We start from the raw sequence: 21707 nt of genomic DNA, 5'->3' as shown, positions 1-21707 counted from the left end.
ATTATGCTAGGAGCATGCTTCAGTCTTCCCAGGAGGACCACCCTCTCAGAGATTAATGGAGTTCAGTCTACATGCACATTGGCCTCACTTTTGGAGACTGTCTGCAAACATGTCTGGTAGCAATTGTTGCTGTGTATTGGTTTTGTGATGTGCTCCACTGTCCACTGAGGGTAATCTATTCCAGCATTTTAGAGTAAAGGCAGAGGCATTAACTCACTGCATCATCTAGGCCCCACTAATTACCATGCTTATATTGTTAATGTCAACCAATTTCTATAATCAGGAATTACTAAAAGGGGCCTAGAACTGCATCACACACAGACTCCTGTTAAAAATATATATCTTTTGTTTCCATGCTACATATCATATGCTACACATTTAAAACACATTCAGCAATAAAACTGCCTTGTAAATTATATTAGCAGGTTTTGGTTAAGTGCAGTTCTGAACTCCATCACATTTAATTTGTATAGCTTTTTTTATTAGAACGTCACATAATTGGATTCAACGAGTGGTACAAATACTAACAGAAACACATGCTAATCATCTAGTGAAAAAATATGTAACCCTAGCAGCTCATAATTCCACAAGAAAAAAAAAAAACATGAAATACTGAGGAAAGTGAATAAGTGAAGGTAAATTATATTGTAAAGTACAGTACCTGTACGGTCTAACAATGAATTAACCAACATTTTTAATTATCAAATTGTGGAAAAAACAGGGGGCACTGTAAGGATTCATTTAACATGTTTACAAACCTATCCTACTAATAAGCCAATTTCACACAATTATATGTAAATTAATTCTATCGATGAGAAGAAAACCATCAACTTAAAACATACGCTACTAATTAAGGTGTGTTCTGTCAGGGGAGAGACATCTGCTTTAGTTAAGCATCTTCTATTCTTCTCCCTCCTATCCATCTCTTCTCTTTCTCTGTCATTTCCATGTGAGTAGTAGGTTTGGCGCTCTACCCACCACATTATTAAGGTAGTGATAGCCCCAGGGTAAGGTTCAGGAAGAGGTCATACGGTTATGCAATTTATTATTGCATATACAGTGACATAGTAAATATTGGTCAGTAGGTGGCAATGAGGTACTGCAGCAAGAACTGACACATGACTCTACTCACTACTCCTACTGCAAGGAGTGAGACCTGTTGACAAAACCATGACAACGCTAGACACTTTCTTGTTGTAAGTTTATTTTTTTGGAGCAACCACATCACAAATATGAAAATGAGTTAAACATGACAATATTCAGTATTATCAATATTGATATTTAAAGTGTTCATGGGTTACTTTTCTTCAAAAATGTTTTGGGTGAGAGTAGTCTCATTATCGGTTCAATGTTCAAAGTGAAAAGTAAGATTTTAAAATCAATTTTCATACCTCTTATTAGAACTATCAATATTACCATTGGTCTCCTGTTTTATTTTGGAGATTTTCTCAAATGTAACTTCATTAAAGGTACCAAATCTCCTCCTGACAATTCCTGTACAATAGCCTATCTGCAATCAAACTATGTGACCAAACCAAGAAGTGTATACAGTAGGTCACAGAACGTAACTGTAGCATCATAATCAAAAATGTGGGTCCCCAAAAAATATGTCTCCCCAGTAAATCTTGATTTCGCTTTCAGTCATTTACTGTGGTCTGGCCCTCACTTGAAGAAGAAGAAGAAGAAGAAGAAGAAGAAGAAGAAGAAGAAGAAGAAGAAGAAGAAGTTTATGGACTTTAGTTCTGTAGAACACAATGCTCACAGGCTTAGGTTAAGGGGAAATAGGAAACACCTATTTGGGACTGGGATCGTAAGAGATAGTTGGGACTAGTTAGCAAGGCTGGTTGGGGGGTGAATTTATATCCAGTGTCTGTAGTGCAGCTTGCTGCCCAGCTTGATTAACGCCCACCACATAGTGGTCTTGAGCTTAATAACGAGAAACATACACCAAAAGTACTTCACTGTTTATGTTGGTTTGTAATTAAATCTTGATTTGTTTTATTCTTACTCAAATAAAGATGTTAAATGCAGAGCTCTTATTTAGATTACAGTAACTACTTTGGATCACACACTCTGGGTTACAAAATATACAGTATCTTATCTGGCATTGATTCAGTAAAGGAATACTACTTGCAAATTAAAGTGTAGTAAAATATAATGAAAATATGGTTTGCCATAGGTAAGCACAGAAAGTTATGTATGGCAAGCAATTTAAATCAATGGCAGACTATGGTAAATGATTATCATTAGCATGGGCAAACTGCAAAATGACCATGAACATTCACCACTTTTTAAAGGGGATATAACAAAGAACTTAAAAATAACCTAAAAGTGTAAATTATACTAAGTGGAAGTCTTTGACTTTCATCTTTGAAGGCAGATGATGAGATTGAACTGCATCCACTTCTTAACCACATCCCAATTTCTGCATTGAGGGTTCACAGGATAAAGACAGGTCTACTGTATAATTACCCAGAAAGCTTTGAACACAAGATTATAATCTAACAACAACCTATGTAAATAACAGTGTGATCGTTTACTTTGGCTACACAAATGAAACAGGCAGTCGCATCCTGATTTGCATTTAGAATAAACAAAGTTTGTTCAGGATCAAATGTGGTCTTTAAAGTGATTACATCATCTACATTTTCAAAATGTTAGCTTCTTTCCCCTTTAATATCCTATTATGTGTGGAGTAGTGGTTAGGGCTCTGGACTCTTGACCAGAGGGTTGTGGGTTCAATCCCCAGTGGGGGACACTGCTGTTGTACCCTTGAGCAAGGTACTTTACCTAGATTGCTCCAGTAAAAACCCAACTGTATAAATGGGTAATTGTATGTAAAATAATGTGATATCTGTATAATGTATAATGTGATATCTTGTAACAATTGTAAGTTGCCCTGGATAAGGGCATCTGCTAAGAAATAAATAATAATAATGGTTCTGCTTAAATCACTATTTCCCAGGCTTACTAACTTACTACATTTTCAGAAGTGAGGTGGTATAAGAGACTGTAATTTCTGCCTCCCTGCAACAGTGATTTTGTATATAATTTACTAACTCACAGTCTAGCCCTGTGTGTTTGAAATTATGGAAGTAAACACAATTAGGAATCTTTTCAGTCACTGTATCTGTGATTTGGGTTGACTGGTTGCTGGCAGATTTTGTTTTGCTGCTGAATGAAAGGTACTGCTCTCATTTAAAATCACTTTCAAATGAGTTCTGCGTGCACTGGAATGTGGCATTACGATGTGACACCCGTGTGGCATTCAGTCAGAATGGGCAGCACAGACTGCTTGAATATCCACAAATTTGTCAAAAATATGTGTGTCAATAAAAGTCTGCACATAAAACAATGTTGTTGGTTTTTTTTTTTTATGCGTATGTCGGTTAGTGTAAAAACATATAATGTGTTTCTGCATGTCTTCAGACAGATTACAGAGTGCTTCTGAAAAAAATAAAAAAAATAAATCAATCAAAGATGTTCTTTAGTGAAATTTTTTTTTTTAAATTAATTAAACAAACGTTTTGTGGAATTAATTCATTGGTTAAATGCATAGTAAGCGGCTTAACTGGTAGGCATAAAACTAATGTTTTGTGTATCAAGTTATCATAACCTCTGTCTGTTTCTGCTGTGATCAGTATTTACCAATATATTAGCCTACTAGCTGAACTATTAGGCCTGCTTCTGAAAAGACTGGAATGAATTAAAACATAACATTTAAAATAAACATGTTTGCTAGAATATTTTTTTTCAAAACTTCTCATTGAGACCACTAGTGGTGACTGGAAGTGCACGACCAGTAGAATTTATGAAAGAAGTTTGTTCGCTACAACTGCTTTAAGTAAATGTTATTTGGCAAAATGAATAACTTTTGCATTCTGTATACCAATAAAAAGGCCATGGATTTTACAACTGCAAATAAAAAGCCCAGCGCTACAATATCTGTTTTAATCATCAGTAACATGCATCCTCCATTGCCACGGCTGTGAAAAGCGCGATCTGCATGATGAAAAAGTCGATGATGCAGCTTGGGTTATTTGGTATAGTTTGGTATAGTTTGGGTTATGTAGCACAGGTGATGTAAACTGAACTATAATATATTAATCAGCCATGCTTATCCTTTCATAACACTAGACTCTTACAAGTCTAGTTATTCTGACAATACACTACTAATTCTAGAACTATCGTAAATAAAGATGCTGTTCAAAAAGATGGTTGAGGGTTCCCACATTGCCATAACACTGACTGTGCTGTTCAGACTTTTACACTGTCAAAAAAAGGATCACCTGTCAGCTTGAGCGTCCAGCCTCTTGTGTGACTCAGCACACGTTAAATGGCTTAATTGTTTTATGAACTTTCATATTTCCCCATAATTAACCTTTAAGAGGCTGCTTTCTGAAAATACATTACCTTGGCAATGTGAGAGTATGTTAATAAACATGACAGTCAATCTACATATTCTGTGTTTTTGAACACTGACACTTTTAGAAACAGTTGAATGGATCGATTTTTTCCTTTATCGATAAAATAACTTTATGCTTTATTTAGTATGCATAGTGGGGTGTATTTCAGTGGCAAAAACAATGTCAGATCAAAATACAGATGTCATTTAACTAGGAGTGATCGATTGACCCACTTTTTAACATCATTATTACATACAATAAAAAGGGAATGGAAAAAGTGGCGCAGCAGACCAAGATGAAAGGCGACTTCACTTTATAGATACACTGCAGTTTAAGTCATTAAAATAGACTGTACCTTATTATGGTTAGGTACAGAATTTTTGTTTCAGAATTAAAATATTCCAACTATAATAAGAGCAACAAGTAAACTGAAACACTACCCCCCCCCCCCCCCCCTTTCCTCCCTCTAGTGTTTTAAGACCGATCTGATACTGAGGTGTGAGGCTTTCCAACTCGTCACTCAAGGTATTTGCATGTCCATTTCTCCCTGCAAGCCCAAGCTTTCTATGATGAGCTTGCATCACAATGGATAGACTGCGAGTAAGGCTCTATGAGCTTGCAGCACAATGGATAGATTGCGAGTAAGGCTCTATGAGCTCACAGCACAATGGATAGATTGTGAGTAAGGCTCTATGAGCTCACAGCACAATGGATAGATTGCGAGTAAGGCTCTATGAGCTCACAGCACAATGGATAGATTGTGAGTAAGGCTCTATGAGCTTGCAGCACAATGGCTAGATTGTGAGTAAGGATCTATGAGCTCACAGCACAATGGATAGATTGCGAGTAAGACTCTATGAGCTTGCAGCACAATGGATAGACTGCGAATAAGGCTCTATGAGCTCACAGCACAATGGATAGATTGCGAGTAAGGCTCTATGAGCTTGCAGCACAATGGATAGATTGCAAGTAAGGCTCTATGAGCTTGCAGCACAATGGATAGATTGTGAGTAAGACTCTATGAGCTTGCAGCACAATGGATAGACTGCGAATAAGGCTCTATGAGCTTGCAGCACAATGGATAGATTGCGAGTAAGGCTCTATGAGCTTGCAGCACAATGGATAGATTGCAAGTAAGGCTCTATGAGCTTGCAGCACAATGGATAGATTGTGAGTAAGACTCTATGAGCTTGCAGCACAATGGATAGACTGCGAATAAGGCTCTATGAGCTTGCAGCACAATGGATAGATTGCGCATAAGGCTCTCTGAAAATGCTCCTGCGTTTCATTGCTTTCCCAGACCCCCACTAGATTGTGGCGCTGCTTTTTTTTCTTTTACTTACTGGTATAGAACCGCATGATACTTTAAGCATGCAAAACAAAAAGGGGGGCTTGCTTTTTAAAAGAGACAATAGCATTACTAATTTCAAAGCATGCAAGGAATTTGTAAGGTATACACCTGATACCGCAAATACAATGACCAACCTCAATTACACAGTCTGTTTTCTAAATCAGTTGTGCAATTAAAGTGTGAGAATTCACAACAATCTAAAGAGCTTTTCAATATGGCTCAGGTAAGAGCAAACGCCATTACTTGTCTTACAAAATCGCATCAACATACCACTGCTACAGACTCACTTAAGTACAAGTTAATTCAATTGTACATTAGAATTTACTTGAGGTTTCAAATAGTCTAAAGTAGTGCATTGTTAATTAGCAGTAGGTTAAGTAGTACATCCAAACCCCATATTCCATTGACATGAACTATAAAGCTAGTTTACAAAGTGAAGTTTGAGGTATCCAGCTGTGTAAACAATAACGTCAACTGGAAATAAATGTATAAACTCAGGGTAGTATTAATTTGTAATAAACTGAATATCCATGCTGAAAAATAAAACTTGTGGATGTCCATTTGGCGAACACTGGAAGTGTGGACGTTTTAAATACTAAACTACTGCACAAACAGAGTTAAATTGATATGAAAATAATCTCAATCCCTGCAGTCCAAACCCAACCAAAAACTTTAAATCAGTCTAATGTTCACACGCCAGGAACCTCTTCTAAACCAGACAGAAAGATTGGGAGCACAACTGGAGCTGCAGGGTTTGCCGTATTTTAGTTGTCATTGTAATTGGTTGAACAGAATCACCATCTAGTGGACAAATAAAAAAGTAATCCTTTCCCTTTTTGGCTTGGGATTCATATCAGACAGGTGTGTAGAATGTGGTCGCATCATTGCACTAGTGTTAATTGTAATTGATTGAATTGAAAACAGTTTTGTCATTAGATTTTTTTTATTATGATTTTCACAACCAAGACAGAAATGTTGCTGTTACCATGACCTACATTAAGGTTGAGGAAATAGACCCAGGAGTAGGTCACTGTGCCCTAGATTCTAATACTCTCAAGAGCATAAACGTACATACCAAGTTCCATCCCAATTGTCATGCAAATTAATAAAGTCTATTAAATATAACTATGTGGCAGGTTCTTCAGATACTACCAGTCTGAGACTACCACCAAAAAGTCCTTTAACTGTCTAGATTAAGAAATCCCCAAATTACAAACATTCCAAATTTATGTAGTCATCTTGGTTTTTGCATTTGTATCAATTAAAACTAAGGAATTGGTAAGTAATTCAAATTAGGCCTGCAATTGCATAATTAGTTAGTGTACTTGCAAAGTGAGCTGTCTGAACTACTAAGTGATTTAGTGTTGACAATGTAGTTATCCCTACACCTAATGTATAATTTCTGTTTCTATTTGTATTGGGTATTTGATTGAAATCTGGTTTAAATTGGGACTATAGCCCAGGGGTAGGCAACCCTGGTCCTGGAGTGCCACAGGCACTTCTGGTTTTTGTTTTACCCAACCCCTAATTGATTCAATTATTGGCTTAATTGGTGAGAATTACCATGTGTTCCAGGTATTTAGCAATTGATGATTAAGAGATACCTACAAAACCTGCAGGATTGTGGCACTCCAGGATCAGGATTGCCTACCGCTGTGGATAGCCTGTTGACTACCACCTGTGATAAGAATGCCTAAGCAACCATTAAAACAAAAGAGGAGCTGTGAACTGACCAGTGACATAAGAGCTCAATAAATAGCCCTTCACAAAGAAAGCTGTAGCACTACTAAAGATGTGGATTATTGAAAAAAAAAACCCTCAGTATTTCTAGTGGTGCAGTATGATAGACATTGCAGCATTATGGAGATACAAAGCAGGTTAACTAGTCAGTGTGCATGATTGAGTTATTAGGGGGCTATCAATTTCCAGTTACAGGTAATTCAAAATGATCCTGAAATAATTGCATTTAATCTGCTTGAAATACTTGACATTAAATCATTTTCAAATATTTTCCAAAATCACAAAAGCACTTTTTTTTTTTATTTTATCTATGCTGTGCTGGGGATATCGTCTTGATGCAAAAAGCTAATTTAGGTGTAACCTTAAAGTTTTTTTCATTATCTTATTATTACTGCACTCAAGGGAACTTCATTAATTACATCAGGGTTATCTAGGTCATCACAAAACTTTTCTTTTATCTCTCTCTCGCTTTCATTATATTCTTCAAATGCGCCTAGTAAGTTAGCTGTGAAATGTTAAGTTAAAGAAAATGAAATTACTTGCCGTTTAAATTTATCTGCCACTTTGAGTGAGTTTGGGTTTATCCTTTCTTAAGCCTAGAATACATCACTTGTATTCCGGTAAACTTTTGAAAAAAATGTAGATGAAAAGGAATTGGCAATTTGTTTTATCATTATTATTATTATTATTATTATTATTATTATTATTATTATTATTATTATTATTATTATTATTATTATATGTATCATTTTGGAATTGTCCCCCATTTTGACTAGTCGTTTGCAATTTGCAGACTATGGAAAATATATGCATACTGTATGTGTGAAAGTGTTGCATACAGAAAAATTGTATCTGTTTCAGTAGCACTACAACAACAAAGCAACACCTCAAAGACACTGAATACTTTACAGTGTCTGCAATGATTGGCAAAGCAAGGTTGTGCTTAAGGTTGTCTTGTGTGGTAAAATGGAGTATTGATGAATCTCCACACAGGTGATTTTAAAAAGGCCTATGGTTTGATACAAAATTTCACATGGAAAGCCACCTTTGAGCCAAATGAAACAGACTTGCACAGATTGTTGTAAAGTTCTACATTGAGAAGAAATGTAATTATCAGTGTTAAATATTGTATTTACCTCTGAATTCCGAAATGACCCTTTTTCACAAGAAATAACTTCTTCCCTTCCAAACACAGTCATATGGTCACACTGGTAGAAATATATTGACATGAACTTCAAACTTCACTTAGTACACAACTCTACAGTTCATTTTATGGGGATATTTAGACTTTATTTATCGTACTTTCTCTGGGCTGCAGTTGTGTAGAATACTATCAACTATATTTCCTTTTTGAGCTGTGTGTCATTGGTGATAATGTTTTCTAATCTATTGTACTATATTGTACTGTAATAGTTCAACTATCGTGTTTCAACAAAATAAGGCCATCTAGTGGACAAGAGTGAGGTTGCAATATAACCCCAATTTTTATGACTGTTTAATTATTATCAGTAGGGTGGATCTCTTATTTTTAACAATGTATCTAGAATTTAAGTTAAAGACAAAATAACCCACAGTAAGCCTTAAGAATATTATTTATATTTAAATAAAAATACATTATAACCAAACAACGTACGGTAAGGAAAATAATTAATAATTTTTCTTCGACTTATAAATAATAGAACAAACAGCAATTTGACTTTGTAAAACCAATTCACATGATACTGTGTCTTCAACATTTTGAAACCATTCATAAAAATACTGCAGTCCTCGGGTTGGTGCTTTAGTCTTACACTTACGGTACGGGACGAGAGAGAGAGAGAGAGAGAGAGAGAGAGAGAGAGAGAGAGAGAGAGAGAGAGAGAGAGAGAGAGAGAGAGAGAGAGAGAGAGAGAGAGAGAGAGAGAGCGAGAGAGCTGCAGTCTAAGCCTAACACTGTTCAACATCTATATCAATGAGCTGGCCACAGTGTTGGAGCAGTCTGCAGCTTCTGGCCTCACTCTACATGACACTGAAGTTAAATTCTTGCGCTACACAGATGACCTGGTCCTGTTGTCACCCACTGAACAGGGGCTACAGCAGAACCTGTCACTGCTAGTGCTGTCAGACCTGGGCCCTGGCAGTAAACATGAACAAGACCAGAGTCATGACATTCCAGAAAAAAGCCAGATCTCAGGGAAACATGTACCACTTCACCCTTGGCAAAAAGACTTTAGAACACTGCTCAAAATACACCTATCTAGGCCTAAAAATCAGCGCGTCAGGGAGTTTCAACCTGGCAGTGAATGCACTAAAAGAAAAAGCACACAGGGCTTTTTATGCAATTAAGAGAAAAAGTTATATAAAGATCCCAATTAAAATTTGGCTAAAAATGTTTGAAAGTGTCATCCAACCCATTGCCCTGTATGGCAGTGAAGTGTGGGGTCCGCTCACAGAGCACGATTTTACAAAATGGGACAAACATTCAACAGAAGCCCTGCATACAGAGTTCTGCAAAAATAGTAACATAAACTCTTACCACCATAAAGCCCTGCAATACCAAGAGCAGAGCCCAGAGAAGAGTCCCCTCAGCCAGCTTGTCCTGAAGCTCACTGCACTAACACCAACCAGCTTCAGAACAGCTCCACTATAACACATACAATCAGAGTAAACCAAATTATAGCACAAAACAAGAATACCTTATTCATTGGGGGACACACACTAAAACACAATGTAAATTGGAATGCTATCGGGCCCTAAATAGACGCTACACCCTGGCTGATTAGCTGACTAGGGTGAAAGACAACAAACAGAGACAGACCTTAACAAAGTACAGGCTCAGCAAGCACAGCCTGGCCATCGAGAAGGGCCGACACAGGCAGACATGCTGCCCAAAGAGGAGAGGCTGTGTGCTCACTGTCCTCTCAACCAGGTCGAGACAGAGTTACACTTTATAGTGCAGTGCTCCAAATATAATCCATTAATGAAAGCCTTCTTCCCAAAAATAGAACATTTCTGCAAACAATTCCCAGACCTGGCAGACCATGAAAAACTCACCATCCTCTTAGGAGAGGAAACAAGCTGGATTAAAGAGGCAGCCCAATTCACAAGCGCCTGTCACAGCCTGAGGGACAGGGAGTGACACCGAGGCTCCTCACACAGGGAGGAGGAGGGAGGAAAAGAAGAAGAAATAAATAAATACATGTTATATAATTATCTAATTATATATATATATATATATATATATATATATATATATATATATATATATATATATATATATATATATAATCATTATTATTGTTGTTGTGATTTGTTTTAAGTATACTGTGTTGGTTTTTTTTTTTATTATGTAACATTTACATATATTTTAAATGTTACTTGTAAAGATGGAATTTACCCATCATTGCTTTGGCAATACTTTATCAGTCATGCCAATAAAGCACTTGAAATTGAATTGAAAATTGAAAATTGAAATTGAGAGAGAGACACCCCCCTCCCCCTCCCTCTCCCTCTCCCCTCCATGGTCACGTGACAAGGGTCTGAACCTGTGCAGTGGTTCGCTGTGGGGTCCACTGTGTTGGTTATTTCTTCGATCTTGTCCATATTTGGATTTAAATCATGTCTCTGGAAGTCGAATCGGCAGAGTAAGTTTCGTGAAGTTACATATGCGTTAAGCAGAACAAGTCTGCATCACTGAAATTGTATTTATATTCAGTAAATGGGTACGAATGGATGTGTTTCATTGAGGCCTAGTCAAAGCGGTAGCCGTGGATGCACGGTTTGCTGTTGAATGTTTGGATTGTGTAGTTTGCCAAAAACGGAAGCATTAAAAACATTAAGTAGACTGCATCTACGAAGTGAAATGTTGACGCATGCAATTGTATTGTAAATATTATTCCTGAAAACAAAATGTATTGTTTCGTTGAGTTCTGCTGTAGTTATTGCATACTTTACGTGTTCGTTCTGAGGGTACCTCCGCCGGTGTTACGAAGAATTGTGTTCCCCATGGAAATCAGTTCCACCTGCCAATATAGGTCTGGCAGAAAAAAAAGGTTGTTGCGTAATCGGGCGAATATAGACTAACCCTCACCCTTAACTTTAGAAAAAGGTGTTCACTTCGGTATTCGGCCAAAACAAACCATGGCAAAAGTGCGTTAGACGAATCGCCAGACCATCTAAGTGCATTTAGTACAATAAGCAGGGGAAACTGGTTTCCATGGGGCACTGAATTCTACGTAACACCGGTACACATAAATGAAATAAGACAAATAAAAAACAATACAGTCTTAAAGAAATTGAAAAACATTATTATCTTGTGTAATATTGGTAAATGTGTAGTGTCGGTACATAACAATGAGCGTATCTGGAGTAATAGCTCCTGCTACTATTTTTGTTTGGTTGACGAAATTCTAGGTTAACGGTACTCAAAATACAATATCTGCCCAGTATCTAATTTATGTGTGTGTGTGTATAATATATATATATATATATATATATATATATATAAACTTTGTTTTACTTGCTAAACTGAAAAATGTATATAATTTTAAAAGCATGGAACTATACTAACGCTGAACAGAGCGGCGTGCGTGTTTTTAGTCCCCTTTTTTAAAGTGGTCTGAGATCTGGAAGTGTTAATGGTACTATAAGCCGATTGTGTCCTGTACAGTAACAGGCTGCATTATTAATTATGCAGAAATGGTAGCTTTATTACCCACATTGTGCAGTTTTAAATTGTGTTTCTCAGTTTCTCTTGATTTTACTATATTTCCATTATATTGCAGTAATAGAAAAAAACTGTCTTTCTGTTAGGTAGTTGAATAATGTTTTGCACTGTGGACAGATTAATGTCATGCAGCACATAGCATATAATTAGCGAACCTTCCCAAAGGTCATCAGGTTATTGATGGTTTAAAAAAAAAACACTTCGTTGATATTCACAGCAAATGTAACCTTTTATTTTACAGCGTCATACGTCTGATCATGCAGTACCTGAAAGAAAACAATTTGCACCGGACACTGGTTACTCTACAAGAGGAGACGACCGTCTCCTTGAACACTGTGGACAGTATTGAGAGTTTTGTAGCCGATATCAACAGTGGGCACTGGGACACAGTCTTGCAGGCTATACAGTCTCTCAAGCTGCCTGACAAGACTCTCATTGACCTTTATGAGCAGGTAAGTGATGCTCTTTATGGGCATAATGTGTAGAAAGTGAAGTCATGTCAGAGGTTTGGGGTTTGGTGTAAATGATATCGCAAGCTTTAAATAGTACATTACGGGGGCTCCCGAGTGGCGCATCCAATAAAGGCGCTCCGCGTGGAGTGCAGGATTTGCCCTATAGTCTGGACGTCGCGAGTTTGAGTCCAGGCTATTCCTTTGCCGACCTGAGGATGGGAGCTTCCAGGGGGCGGCGCTCAATTGGCCAGTTGAGCGCCGCCCAGGGGGAGGGAGGGTTAGGTCGGCCAGGGTGTCCTCGGCTCACCGCGCACCAGCGACCCCTGTAGTCTGGCCGGATGCCTGTGGGCTTGCCTGTAAGCTGCCCGAGAGCTGCGTTGTCCTCAGACGCTGTAGCTCTTGGGTGGCTGCATGGTGAGTCCGCAGTCGGAGGACAGCGTGTGTTCGTCTTCGCCCTCCCGAGTCAGCGCAGGGGTGGTAGCGGTGAGCTGAGCCTAAAAATAATTGGCCATTTCAAATTGGGAGAAAAGAATAAAAAATAATTGGCAATGACTAAATTAATAAAATAAAATTAAGTTATTACTAACAAGCTTTTAGTTAAATTCACAATTCTTTGTCTATGTCTTTGATTTCCCCATTCCAGAAAGTAATGTGACACTGAGCTCTGTAGGCTCATGTTGAAAAGTCAGAAGGGATGAACATCATGATGCTTGTAATTTATTATTCATACAGGTCACACTTCTAGTAGACCAGCACAAATACTGTGACATCCGTGTGTCATTCCACACATAAATGTCCGTATGTCTGGAATGAGGAAATCAAGGACAACCTTGCCACTTGGCCTTCAACAAAAGTGACGGATACTGTGTACTGTATGAGAAATGAATAAATAGTCTGTTAGAGCAGCCAAATAATTATTAAAAGGGAAAAGTAAAACTGTTGACAGCTTTGTATTTTTATTATTCACTATATTATTTGTTCACTGAGTTGCACATGTACCTCCTGCTGCCTTTTTAATGAGTTGCTTTTCATGTCCCTCACAGGTGGTGTTAGAACTGATTGAGCTGCGTGAGCTGGGAGCTGCCAGGTCTCTGTTAAGGCAGACAGACCCCATGATCATGTTGAAGCAAACCCAGCCAGAGAGATATATTCACTTGGAGAACCTCCTGGCCAGGTCCTACTTTGATCCCCGAGAGGTAAGCTAACCTCCGTATGATTCCAGACACATTGTTCAGAGAATTTTTTTTTTCCAAAGATTTTAAATGTAAAGTAACAGAGCACTTATCCAAATTATTCTCATACAGCGTTTTTGTTTTGTTCACTGTTTGTGATGCTTTAAGCGATGGAGCAACTCATCATTTCAGTACCTCATTTTGTGGCCCATCCTCATTTGGCACATTCACCTCTAATGGGAACCTCTCTTTCCTTGCAGGCCTACCCAGATGGCAGCAGTAAAGAGAAACGGAGAGTAGCAATCGCTCAGGCTCTGGCAGGAGAAGTCAGTGTGGTTCCCCCTTCACGTCTTATGGCCCTACTTGGGCAGGTGGGTTTACACAATGGGTTTGCTACACTTGATCTCAGGTTTTAAGGGAAATATGTGTTTTCAACTTATTCCTCAGTAGACAATGGTCTACATAACAAAACCAGCATGCAGTTTGACACAAACTAGCACTAGGCACATTTGCAGGCAGTCTTAATGCCAAGGATTGGATAGACTAAACTTTAGGAGGATTGCGCCCCAGTTATGGCTTGTGGCATACTTGTAGGGCAATGTGTTTAAGCACTGTTGATTTACATATAGAGCAATTTAGTCTCCAGTGCTGCTTATGCAGGACTTTTCACAATCTGTAAAATTCATCTTTAAAAAGTGATTTTCAGTAAGCTTTTCTTCCCTGCAGTCTCTGAAGTGGCAGCAGCACCAGGGGCTCCTTCCACCAGGCATGACCATCGATTTGTTCAGGGGTAAAGCAGCTGTAAAGGATGTGGAGGAGGAGAAGTTCCCCACACAGCTCAACAGACACATCAAGGTAAATCCAGAGCAAATGATGTCGAAACAATTTGACATGTTTGCTTTGTGTGAAAAAATATTAGAGACAGACAGTTCTGTATCAGGATTTGAACTGATCTGTTTTGCCTAACAGTTTGGCCAGAAGTCCCATGTTGAGTGTGCGCGATTCTCTCCTGATGGGCAGTATCTGGTCACTGGCTCTGTGGATGGATTTATTGAGGTGTGGAACTTCACCACTGGCAAAATCAGAAAGGTAGGTTTTTGCAGTGCAAGAGCATTGTGAGGTTATGGATTGGGTTACTGAGTCATGTGTTTGATGCTGAATCACTTTCTCCAAGACAAAAATTGACCAGTCAGTTACTAGGAACCGTGCAAGAGTAGATGGGCCGAATGACCTCCTCTTGTTTGTAAATTTATTTATAATTGGAGTGAATACTTTTATGTAACATTGTCCATCTAAAATCTATTTGAGTTGCACAATAGAAATTGTTGTAGGTCATGTGTATTGTTTTTGTTTATCAAATAGACAATTTGAATTTTAGATTTTAGTATTGATTGGAAGAAAAAGAAAAAAACAGAATCCTACAAATGGTGCATTTAATGCTTAGGAAACAAAATCCATGTCTGTTTATGAGGATGTTGCTTGCTGGCTGCTGTGTGTGTTCAGCACAAAACATTTCTTCTAGTTTGATAACTAGAAACTACACTTGCTATCTTTGCTCTAGGATTTGAAGTACCAGGCACAAGACAACTTCATGATGATGGACGATGCAGTTCTGTGCATGTGCTTCAGTCGGGACACTGAAATGTTGGCAAGTGGTGCACAGGATGGAAGGATTAAGGTAAAAGTGATGGATATTTTATTAGGTATTTTATTTATTTACTGCTGTACACTCAGCAGTCTGCAACAATACAACAAAAAAAGAAGTTTTTCCTGGAAATAGCTGTACTAGTATAAAGTGTTGGAATGTAAGCTGGTAAACATAACTTGACCTATAAGTGAAGGTGCACAGTAGGCCTGAGATGTGGGTGTGTATTTTGCAAGCAGTTAGTGGCCATTAGGCCGTTATTTGCTTCAAGTAATATTTTGTACCTTATGACATCCTTCCCAAGTCTGCTTGATTATTAAGTGGGGATACTCGTAGTGACCAGTGAGTTTACATGTTCATATCCTGTTTTTTTAATGACAGTTACATGGGGGCATTTTACTTGATAGTTTTTTTTTTTTAATAAAAGAAAACATATTTCCACACAGCTTCTTAATTAATTGCTCCTTGTTTGTAGCTTTCACAGAGTTTGAACCTAATACTCTTACCAACCAGTAAACGTCACGTGATTCTAAACCCCACCTACCCTCTCTGTCATATGGTAAACCATTAAGGCCACTGTAATGTGCAATGCCCCAGTGCAGTTGTTCTTTGAATTAGGCAAAGCATTCATTTGTACTGATCTGCAGGACATGTATTGGTCCAATTGCTGTAGCTATTGGTTAAATATGAACTATAATGCAGTACTTCTACGTTTACATCTCATTATTGTTTAAACTCCTACCCCTTCTTTACCACATTTTCCATGTTTTTTAAACATTTGTAACGAGCTTGCAGCGTTATTGTGTATATCTCCACCCTGGAGAAAGGCAAACCGTTAGTAGTTGATCCAGAAGACTAATGGGCCATCCTGTTTGAATTGCAGGTGTGGAAGATTCAGAGTGGCCAGTGCCTGAGACGTTTTGAGCGTGCTCACAGCAAAGGGGTCACCTGTCTCAGCTTCTGCAAGGACAGTAGTCAGCTTCTCAGCGCTTCTTTTGACCAGACTATCAGGTATGTTGAACACCATGGCACAACACAACTATTGTGTGGTTCTACTGTTAATTATTTCTTCTTTTTTGCCCCACTGTACATTTTATTAAGCTGAAGAAACATTTGGGTGTAATGCAAGAGTATTGAGTGACAAACATGTTTTGTTTTTGGTGTGTGTTTGCAGAGTTCATGGACTGAAGTCTGGGAAAACCTTGAAGGAATTCCGTGGCCATTCCTCATTTGTAAATGAAGCCACTTTTACACAGGATGGACATTACATAATCAGTGCATCTTCTGATGGCACAGTCAAGGTATACTGACCAGAAGCATTTAATTTGACATGCTTTTACAAAACTCAGTTGTGACATTTTGGCCCCTAGATTACTTTTATTTTTTTGTGTTTTTATTTTGTGGATTGTCCCAAAGTATTTGCTGAAATACAACAAGGTTTAAGTGTTTAATAAACTTTGACAGCTTGCAAAATACAGAATAAGGCAAGATTTACTTATATTAAAAATAAACCTGTTTTATACAGCACTTGATGTTTACACATTTCATAAATGCTTCTTTGTTTCACCCAGTAGTCCCAGTTGTTCTGGTTACATCATTCAGTTTGCTTCAGATATTTATCACTTATGCTAGCAAAACAATTTTGCTTCACACCAGCATTAGGTGTTATAACCTTGAAGGTGCAGCAACTATTTAACTCACTAAAACTTAGTATTTTCTCTAAAATTTTATTCCGCTCATACCCCTACATTATACTTGGTGTTCCTCATTTCCGGTTTTTATCTGAACAATAACAACAATTTTTCCCAGGAATTTTTCGGAGTTTTTCACATATATTAAATAGGGATAAAATCGGTAAAAATGTGTTTTTAATTTAAACATCTGTAACAATCTCAGTATACACACACTTTACATGTGGAATATGATGTGTAGCATATCTGGTTTCTGATTTAAGTTTAATGCCCCTGGGATGTATAATGAAGCAGAATCTGTGCAAATCGTGGCCACGTTTTCTGAAGTTACCCAGTTGTGAACATTTGGGCAATCGCTATGCTGACAGAGCTAGTGTCTGCAGAAGGCGTTAAGACAGTGTTTTAGCTGATGGACAATATTGTGCAAAGTCACAAATACATACCCCTATGCAATAAACAGCGGCTGTCCAGCAAAGCACAGCGCTCTGACAAACTCATTCTGCGCTCTCTTTTATTAAAGTGTGTGTAAAAGCCTCAGAAATGGATTGCTTGTCTCTCAGTTCACTTTCTTGTTTTAGTTTAATGTGTCGCCTACATTCAGTATGTTCTTATATTCTGGGACCGTGAACAAGTACCTCAATGCAGTGGTATTTGCAGTACTATGCATCCCCTGCCTTATCTGGCCCACTTCTGCTGTCTGGCTTTTTGTATACTTCGAAACATTACTTTTTCTTTTGAATATTCTTAAACCTGATTTACATTTTCTCCCCATTCCTCATCCACTCAAAATATAATATTTTTGTGAAGTATTTCAATTTAGTTTCTGATCAAGCTAGTTAATACACCCAGCACTTGCCACGATAATTGGACTTTGATTGGCCAACAGAATCAGGTGATAATGTGTTTGTGAAGCGTTTTAATCAAAATATTGGTATAAAATGTTCCTGGTATAAAATACCAGGAAAATACTAATTATACAATGTCTAATAATGCAGTAAGCTCAAGCAACTTTCCCATGGATATATATCTATATCTGTATATATCTTAATTAAAAATACAAAACGGTTGTGAGTGTAAGTTACACAAAGGTTATTATAAATGGTTACACATCAGTAACGTTTCACCGACTTGCCTTTGCCCTGTGAACGGTCATAGAAAACTATTATTAGCCCTATCCTGATAGTGTCAAGTAAAAGAAAATGCATACAAATAACATTTTGTATTCCAACATTGCTAGCACTTTGAACCTGATGTTGCTCACGGTGCTCTTTGAGCAACAATCTATATCTTGACAACTGATCATCCAATTGTAGTGAAAATGGTGTGAAGCATTTAGGATATTGGAAACTAAAGCATTTTGATCAACAGCTCTTTTGCATGATCCATGAAGCTTGGTATTCCACATTCTAGGAATGTGTCCCTTGTCAATTTTATTGTAATTTACTTCTATTTTGTTTTTACAGATCTGGAACATGAAGACAACAGAGTGCTCTAATACTTTCAAGTCCTTGGGTACCACAGCTGGAACTGACATTACTGTAAACAACGTCATCCTGCTGCCCAAGAACCCAGAGCACTTTGTAGTGTGTAACAGATCCAACACAGTGGTTATCATGAACATGCAGGGACAGGTGTGTTCATGGCATGGGGGGCAAGGGTAAAATGATAATAAGAACATTAAACCTTAAGAGGGTTAGTGATAGACCTTGCATTTGTGTAGCCGGTTTTACTGCGAGACTTACTAGGCCCACTTGAGATTAATTTGGCAAAGCATAGCTAGGCAAATCTTGGATGTCACCACTCAGTTGGAGTGGCTTAAACTGCTATGTAATGATACTCTTTTGCCATCTCGTACAGTTTTTGAAGAATGTAGATTCTTAGTGATTGGTTAATAAAGTACTTAGATTTTGAGATGTCTTAAATGTAAACTGAGGTTACTTGTTTTCATCCTCCACAAACTAGGATTACAAAAAATTAAAACGCTGACAAAGGTGGTTATGGTGACTTAGATTCTGGACAATGGACGGGTTATCTAGACTTCATGCTATGCATTTCAATTTATGTGAATGTAGATTATGGTAACTTGCTGAAATTAATGTTTAAAATGTGTATCGGTTTCAGATTGTGAGAAGCTTCAGCTCCGGTAAGAGGGAAGGTGGTGACTTTGTGTGCTGCACACTGTCTCCCCGTGGTGAATGGATATACTGCGTTGGAGAGGACTTTGTGCTGTACTGCTTCAGTACAGTCACCGGCAAACTAGAGAGGACCTTGACAGTAAGTGTGCTTGGTGGTTTTTAAACTGTTCCAAGTTGAGCAGCAGATCTTGATGTTTAGCACAGTTTGTAAAATCTGCATATTTAGTCGTGGCTATGAGTCTTGAAATTAATCATGTTAAATGCAAGCAATGCTCGGAATATTTAAAATACAGAGCATTGACCACTCCCTGACTTTGTATCTGAGATATGGTGTGTGTTAAAAAATAAATTATAAAGAAACGTTTATGATTAAGTTTGAGTTAATATTTTCTGAACATCTGGTAAAGCTCCATTGAGCTGCCTTCTGCGTATTGATTTGCATGAATTCAAGAGGTTTTTAATACACAACAACAGAGGAACAAAGCAAATGGTACTGACACTTTTTAAAGTGTAGAAAATGAATACAAAAAAGAAAAAAAATTAATTGGGGGACTACGTCCTTAATTGTGTACAAAGTATTCTAAGCTCCTTTTGTTTTTGACTAGATCCATGAGAAGGATGTCATTGGAATTGCACACCACCCACATCAGAATCTGATTGCCACGTACAGTGAAGATGGTCTCCTCAAACTCTGGAAACCATAGCTGTTTCCCCCGGTTTGGATTCAATGGACTGATACATTTTCATGGGGGAGGGGAGCAGAGGGGCTGCATCAGTTGGACTTGTTTTGTTTTCATACCATGCTTTTTATGTTTTGATAAAAATTTTGGTTGCATTTTACACAACTTTTATAAACTTGTTTCATAACCAGATTTTGTAATGTTTTTTTTTTTTTTCCCTCCTCATTTCCAGATATATTTTCTCTGTTGTTGCTTCCCATTTTAGAATACACAGTTACTAATGTACCTATTTTCATGAATTAGGATCAACACATTAAGACTGTAAAATTGAAATATACATTTGTTTGGTTATTCTGGTGGAATTAAATCTTCAACATGGTTTCTGCTTTTATTTTGGATAATTTGCAAGTTGTTTCGATGAAGTGCATGATGTCTTAATCATGTCAATTTCTTTTTTTTTTTTGTGAATGTGAAATGATAGGTTTTTTTTATTTTTTATATTTTTGATAGCAAATAAATATGTAAAACTGAAAGTAGCCAGGAATTTTAGAACTGCATATTTTATAAAGTTGCCTCTTCAATACGGACCAAAACACAAACATGAAAGAGTTCTAAACTGTCAATTGCAGCATACTAAATTTAGTCCACTTGATACACCCATCAAGGGGGTTAAGTGAGTTTGATCCACTTCCTTGAACTAACGTTGCTACCATTGCAAATCCCAATTGCAGAGTACCAAATTTTGCATATTAGGGGTCAGTCAGTAATAAGCATTACTGTACTGATACTGGTCCTGTTAACGCTATGCTCATGTTCCTACTGTATGAACAAAGGAAAGGGTAATTCTCATATGAACACCTTTTTATTCAATGTCTTGTCCAGAACAAGTCTCTTTCTCACCCAGCCTCACACTTGAACATTCCATCCACTTCTACCTTACTGTCAATCAACATCACTGCTATTTTGCCTTTGCATTTTTCTGCTGCAAACATGCTTCTAACCAAGCGATGATACTTGTAGCCTTAGCAAAGTGTCTGAGGAAGATCTTTTTGTTAGCTGATTATACTGTATTTTGCTAATGTTTTTGAAGGAAACTGTAGTAAGGTTTGTAATTTCTCAAAAATAATAACTCCAGTCTTCTTGAAGTGATTTTTCAATAAAAACTGTTTAATTCCGGAACAGAGGAAAATCCAAAAATATAATCCAAAACGTAATCACAGGCAAACTGCAAGCAAAATTATGAAACAAACAAAACTTTCAAGCAACCTGCAGGACCCTTCTCGATGGAACAACATTCAGTGCACTTTAGTGAGGATTTGATAAGGGTCCAGACATACAGTTCTGCAGTTAATATACACAATAAAAGCTAGCCCCCCCCTCCTTCCAATAGCCCAAGCCGATACTTTGTCTGTGAGAACCATTTTTTGTCGGGTTTGATCGTGTTTTTAACACCTATGCTCCAATCTGCTGTATATAGTGAAAATAGCACCTTGAAAACAAGGATCTTCTGCCTGAGTTCAAAGGGCTCTTTGAACTTCAACGTAACCAGATCTTATCCTGTTTCTCATGACAGACGAGACCTTTTGGCTGTGTGCAAAGTTTACGCAGGGGAGCTTAATGATTACAATATTTTATATAAAACTGATTTTTGATTTGTACAAACACCACGTTTAATGATCATTAGTAACAACATTCTAAGCTTACTTGTGCAATGTCACGTGAACTCTAGA

The 21707-nt window shown here is 37.7% G+C and overlaps 1 protein-coding gene across 1 annotated transcript; it reads left to right on the top strand.

Annotated features, from left to right (window-relative positions):
* Nucleotides 1-10980: 10980 nt before the first annotated feature.
* LOC117420818 (WD40 repeat-containing protein SMU1) lies at nt 10981-20356 on the top strand. Its single transcript, XM_034034471.3, has 12 exons — nt 10981-11120; nt 12444-12654; nt 13698-13850; nt 14087-14197; nt 14553-14681; nt 14796-14915; nt 15388-15504; nt 16355-16482; nt 16646-16772; nt 18626-18793; nt 19284-19436; nt 19903-20356. Exons 1-12 carry the CDS (start codon nt 11095-11097, stop codon nt 19999-20001), a joined length of 1542 nt encoding a protein of 513 aa, XP_033890362.1. The 5' UTR covers nt 10981-11094; the 3' UTR covers nt 20002-20356.
* The last annotated feature ends 1351 nt before the right edge of the window (nt 20357-21707 follow it).

This window comes from Acipenser ruthenus, chromosome 1 (genome assembly GCF_902713425.1).
Source record: "Acipenser ruthenus chromosome 1, fAciRut3.2 maternal haplotype, whole genome shotgun sequence".
Classification (NCBI taxonomy): Eukaryota; Metazoa; Chordata; class Actinopteri; order Acipenseriformes; family Acipenseridae; genus Acipenser; species Acipenser ruthenus.
The sequence above is the reverse complement of the archived record's forward strand: the minus strand, read 5'-3'. Positions and strand labels throughout refer to the sequence as shown.

Coding starts and splice junctions, on each gene's coding strand:
- LOC117420818 (XM_034034471.3), top strand. CDS start 11,095: ATGTCTCTGGAAGTCGAATCGGCAGA. Junction 11,121..12,443: donor CTGGAAGTCGAATCGGCAGA/GTAAGTTTCGTG, acceptor TTTATTTTACAG/CGTCATACGTCTGATCATGC. Junction 15,505..16,354: donor CACAGGATGGAAGGATTAAG/GTAAAAGTGATG, acceptor TTTGAATTGCAG/GTGTGGAAGATTCAGAGTGG.